General features: G+C 41.4%; 1 protein-coding gene across 1 annotated transcript; it reads right to left on the bottom strand.

The window, feature by feature from the left end:
* Nucleotides 1-276: 276 nt before the first annotated feature.
* LOC107734489 (nuclear receptor subfamily 4 group A member 2) lies at nt 277-4,145 on the bottom strand. Its single transcript, XM_016546462.1, has 8 exons — nt 4,013-4,145; nt 3,452-3,547; nt 2,416-3,284; nt 1,981-2,110; nt 1,667-1,830; nt 1,121-1,323; nt 816-994; nt 277-717 (listed from the first exon to the last, which is right to left on the bottom strand). Exons 3-8 carry the CDS (start codon nt 3,280-3,282, stop codon nt 461-463), a joined length of 1,800 nt encoding a protein of 599 aa, XP_016401948.1. The 5' UTR covers nt 3,283-3,284; nt 3,452-3,547; nt 4,013-4,145; the 3' UTR covers nt 277-460.
* Between the last annotated feature and the right edge of the window lie 1,700 nt (nt 4,146-5,845).

Below are 5,845 nucleotides of genomic sequence, written 5' to 3'. Positions count from 1 at the left end.
TATATAGAAATGGTGTATAGTACAGTCTACTCTGTGATTTCCCATGAATACAGACGTTTGCAGTTAACAATGATTAGTAGTGGCGAGATATTTGTCATTGTTCAAAATCAGGCATACTATTGAATAATATGTGTCTTTTATTATAATTTCTCATATTAGTATTACTTCCCTATTTTTACATGTTTTTCTCTGTTCTGAGATACTCAGTAGCGGTATTTTTTGGTGGGATAAAGGGGCAAAATAACTAGCCGATGACAAAAGTTATTATTATCATTATGTCGCGTGGTGTTTTCCAGGCTTTATATCGTTGAATCCTTCTTTTTTTTTTTTTGAACGCGCACGTCATTTGGCAATGGTTGGTGGATTAAAAAAATTCAGGCTTTCAGTTTTCAAGAGAGTCAGCGGAAGTTCTCTGAGGTTGTTTGAAATCGTTTTTTTTTTTTTCTCCTTTTCTCGCGGTTTAAAAGGGCAGAGTGTCAAGAAACAGTTTGTCGATTATTGCTGGCGGTGGGACCAGATCTTCTAGTTTTAGGTAGAAGATGCGCTGCAGACCCTGTGTGCACAGTGTGCGCAGTTCAGGCAGTTTACCCAACAGTTTGGACAAATAGTTTGGCCGATTCAAGCCGCCTCCATTGAAGGTGACTTGGTCTTTCAGACAGTTTACTATCTTGTTTTGAAGGTCCTCCACTCTCTTGGGTTCTTTCAGTCCGTGTCTCTCTGCAAAATAATAATAATAATAATTCGCATATGAGAATATAACATAAAAAAAAAAACAGTTGCAATTTTCTAAACAGTGTAATAAAAACTGATCTCACCTGTGACCATGGCTAGGGCGGCGATGCATGAAAAAGCAGATATGTCTACATTCATGTTCTGGAGATTAGACGAGAACTCCGCTATAGAGTCAATCCACTCGCCAAATCCACGGACGCACTGCAGCCTGTGCAGCACCACTCCGTTACAGAAGATGAGTTTGCCTTCCATCGGGTTGGACCTGAGATTAATGACAAAGTACCCGTTAATTACCGTGCGCATTAAACGGGGATTTAAGCGGCTCCTAATTATTGCAGAGCCAATTAAAAAGGAAGCAGCAAAGCCACCTCTCCAGAGGCCTCGGTACCTGTATGCCAGGCGCAGCACGAAGAGCTCCAGGAAGGCAGACTCGAACAGCAAGTCCTGGTCCGGTTTAGACAGGTCGGTGAACCCGGGAATCTTTTCTGCCCATCCGCGGATGATCTCCATGGATCCGGTGAGGAGGTCGTAGAACTGCTGGATGTGCTGTGTGTCATCTCCGCTCAGTTGGTAGTCCGGGTTGGCTTGGAACTGGAATTTAATTTAAACATGACTTAATGAGCTCCCTTAAAATATATAACCCGTGAAATTGCAAAGCCCATTTCTTGAAGGGGGAGAGTTTCCCCCCTCTTTAATTTAACTTGTGTCTGTATTTCACTGGCTTCCTTCTTGCAAAAGCAATTTAGAGAGTAAAATATGCCACCCTTAAAGTGCTGAAAGTTTATAATGAAACACTGTATGATATTAAATTCCTAATATTGGTTGTGTCAGATTGGCGCAGGAAGCGCATCAAGAGTCACGTGCGCATTTTGACTTTCTTCGTTTAAAGCCTAAAGTGATGAGTAAAATTATAGATGAATGGAGCATAACGCACTCTGGTGTAGTCGAGACTGCTCATAGAGGGGTTGGAGTCCACATGTGCCCTGACCAGAGCGCTGATCAAACTGACGGGCGGAGAGGGGGGCGAAGACTCCTGCGGACTTTTGGGTTTGGAGGGTAAACGGCCTCGCCGACCCTTTAAGTTGGCGGTCCGGACAACTGTCAAAACAATACAAGACTGTTATTATCAAGTGGCTGTTATGCTCGTTGTAACATGTACAATTCAGTCAGCGATGACTATAATTGCAGTTGCGCGCTTCTCTTTATTCCAAGTGCGACGCACATTATAATGAACAAAAAGCGATTTACCTTCTTTCACCATTCCGACCACCATGCACTTCTGAAATCGACAATACTGACATCTGTTTCTCCGGCGTTTATCCACAGGACAGTTTTTATTGGCTAAACAGACATATTTTGCGTTCTTCTGTACTGTACGCTAAATCAAGAAAATGGGACAATAAGATTTAATTTGTATAGCATACAATTTAGACAAACTTTTCATATTTTTCTAAGCAAACATTCAGTTTGTTTTTGGTTTAAATTACCTTTAATCAGATATGCGACTAACGAGTGATCAAAATAAAGATTGAAAGAAAAAAAAACCGCTAACGCTAATGACAGTTGCTCAGATGTCTGATTAGGTCTCATCAGATAAAACCGACATAAGGCGGCAACAAAAAAAGCAAATCAATTAAATAATAAAAATAATAATAATAATAATAATAATAATGCAAAAAGTACCTTGAAGAAACCTTTGCACCCTTCACACGTTCGGACTCCATAGTGCTGGCAAGCCGCGTTGTCCCCACACACCGCGCACAAACCTTCGCTGGACGGAGATCCTCTAGACGGGGGTGACGGCATCTGACTGTCCATCAGCTGATGGCCGTGACTGAGATGCAGGGAGTGCGTGAAGGCTATTCCCGCCTGTTTCCTAATGGCACTGGGCACTGCGAAACTCTGGCTGTCCAGGGCTCGGTGCGCTCCGGGACTGTCGTGCCCCATGGACACGTGGAGAGGCCCGTCAAAGCGCATCTGACAGCTGGAAACAGGGGTTCCGGGTGGAGACTGCTTGAAGGAGAAGAGGGAGAGCCTGGACACGGGGTTCTTGCGCTGATCTATCATATGCGTGGTCATATAGTTCTGATGAAAAGTGTGCAGGGAGCTCGGGTCCTCCCACATATGATTGGGCTGAACCTGGAAGTTCGCCGTTCCCGGAGCGTGAGGTGAGGACGGTTTGAAGTACACAGGCCCGGAGTGGGCCATCATCTCCTCTGACTGCGGGCCCAAATGGCTCTGCTGATGGTATGTGTGCATCTGGACGTCCTCCACTTTGATGGAGGACTGTTCTCCAGAATGGGGCACCTGGTAAAGACAAGGCGGCTTCACGTCATAACCGGTGTTGTAGTTGTCCATGAAGGTGCTGAAGCTTGGCAGAGAGGTGGTGGCGGCGGTGATCTCGGTATTGGTCAAGTCCATGCTGAACTTCACAAACTCTGGCGTGAGGAAATCGCAGCTGTATTCTCCGCTGGGGTGGTAACTGTAGCTCTGAGACGCAGGACTCGCGCCCTGCGGGGATGAGCCATACTGAGCCTGGACGCAGGGCATGGCTGCAAAAACACAGCAATCAATTAAAAAAACAGAAAGACAACCTGGAAATAATAGCCGCATGCTCATCAAAACATGTTTCGGCACTGATTTCAGCTTGCATGCAACTTTGCAAAATTTATATATATATATATATATATATATACTTTTTTCTGCTGAAGTAGCCTACCTTCAGTCGTGAGACTGTTCCTCTGCAGATCGCGGTGAAGGTGATAATATCAGGTGAAATTTAATACCGGGGTTCAAGACAAACTGGATTCTCCCTCTGATAAAACACACAACTTTCACTTGATTTTGCATCACGTTTTATTAGCTCTATTACATAACTACACAAAATTCTAGAGCTCACTTAAACTCAGAAATTGTAAACACACTTTCTAGCGCAGCGCCGTGTCAAAACCTTTGTGTGTGATGGGGCGAAAGTTTAAGGATTTGCGCGCCACGTTTGTTTATTTGTTTTAACTCTCGAGTTTAATTCTCTTAATAAATGCATGTCTGAACAAACACAATTTCACACAAGTGTCTCATACTACGACTGGATAAAAGCTCATTTCACAATTCAGCTCTACGGAAAAACAGCAAATACATTTCTATAAAACCAGCAGAAATCAACAAACAACATTCAAAGACTGTTTAATACAAACATGCCATATGATTATTTTTGCTCTGCTAATTGAAAATGCATATTTGCCCAAACAGACAAAGAATAAAAAGAAAGGCAATGACATACCTTAGTAGACCATCAGTAAAACTATAGTGTATCCATAAGCATGTGATTCAGAATATGTGTGTAAACGTCCAGTACTGCGTGTGGTTCGCAGAGCGCGGAGCTCAACACTGGCATGTAGAGCTCTGTCTGCCAATGTGTCTTTGTTTATGTGAGACCCACGTGTTTGAGTTCCGTACGTCATCTGCGTCATAGGTGAGTAGAACCAATCAGCTGCGAGACTCTTCTGCCAATCTGAGGGCTGACTGACAGCCGGTGCATGACTGTGATTTCACCGAGATCTGCTGTAGTTTATAGTCCCCATCGTCGAATAGCAATTTACCTCTCTTTTGTCATACATTTCAGTGTGCACACTGCACTTTATACATTCACATGTTAGGAAATTACAAGTTTAAATTTCACATTAAACACCGATTAAAAAGGTAACAATAATGGAATTATAAATATTTATTTCCTTCTCATTCTAATAAAACTGTTTTTTTTTTTTTTGGTAAAGCTAGTTATTCTAAGCCTAAACAACAAGTAATATGGGTTGGAATCCAAGAGCTATTGGTCATTGTATTGTAAACTGCAAAACAGCATTAGAAATGAAATAATACATAAACTGATAAAAGCTATATTTCAACAAAGATGACTTTGTGCAGGCCCTGCTGGCCATGTTTTTGACTAAACCCAACACAGCTAAGCTTTTATTAAACAAGAGCTTTCCTTTTAAGAAACCATACAGAATATTTAACCCTTTGCATCTATTTGTACAAGACTACAGTCATTAGAAGAGGGCAGAGGAGGGGATTCTCACAGTCATTTCAATTTAAATGTAAAAAGACAGAGAAATTCACCAGGGACTGGCAAAAGAAAAAAAAAAAGAAAGAAAGAAAAAAAAAAGAAGAAAGAAATGTGATGCAGACAACAGCTCTGATGCAGACTGTGAAGAGGTCACTTCCCCTCAAACAGTCTTTGCCATATTGAATCTGAATGGGTGGGTGTTAATGTTATTTGAGACAGGTCTCACTCAACCATCATGGGAACACATTAGTTTCCACAAACTAAATCCTGCATCTCTCAGCCACCATAAACTATTTCATGGCCTTATGGGTAAAACCACAGTATGTAAAAATAAATAAATAAATAAAAAATAATAACAAAAACATTGCTTAGTCCCTTATGTAAACAGATACGAGATTAAAGTTTATGAGGTTTTCTTAATAAAGCTTCCAAAACTGAACTAAACCACTGTTTGTTTGTTTGTTTGTTTCCAAATGGGGGTGGCAGTCTCCTCTAGAGGACACTGTTGTTCACCACCCACTGGACAATAGTTTTGGATTATTGTTTTATATGTTGTTATAACGCAAAGCAAATACAGTGCTGATCAATGTATTTCAGCCTAATGCAGAACAAATTAGATGTCGATAAGCCACAGACACTGCAATTTAGCCATTCAAGGCTGACATGTGAGGACAAAACTATCCCATGACGTCCATGATGTCTAATTTAAAGAGTATGTCCAAAACTGTCAGTCATGTTCCACATAGCAAATGACAGGCCAGCCATGTGCTCAACACCTGATTGGGTTTATTGCTATATCTAATGTATTATATCCACAATATGGTCTGCTTTCATTTACCTTTTTAATGAAGGGAAATTACATACAATTAAGCAATAATTGCCCATTGGCTCATTTAATTACTAACTGCCTTATATATATGCATAGTTTAATCACTGCTCATGGGGAAGAAGAGGCAGCAAATGAAGAGCAATCAAATTGGACTGAAGTTATTTCCCAATTATGACACGTTGAAGAATGTATGTGTGTGTGTGTGTGTGTGTGTGTGTGTG

This window comes from Sinocyclocheilus rhinocerous, unplaced genomic scaffold (genome assembly GCF_001515625.1).
Source record: "Sinocyclocheilus rhinocerous isolate Xijiao unplaced genomic scaffold, SAMN03320098_v1.1 scaffold340, whole genome shotgun sequence".
NCBI classification, from domain to species: domain Eukaryota; kingdom Metazoa; phylum Chordata; class Actinopteri; order Cypriniformes; family Cyprinidae; genus Sinocyclocheilus; species Sinocyclocheilus rhinocerous.
Note: the sequence above shows the minus strand (reverse complement) of the source record. Positions and strands in the feature narration are given on the sequence as shown.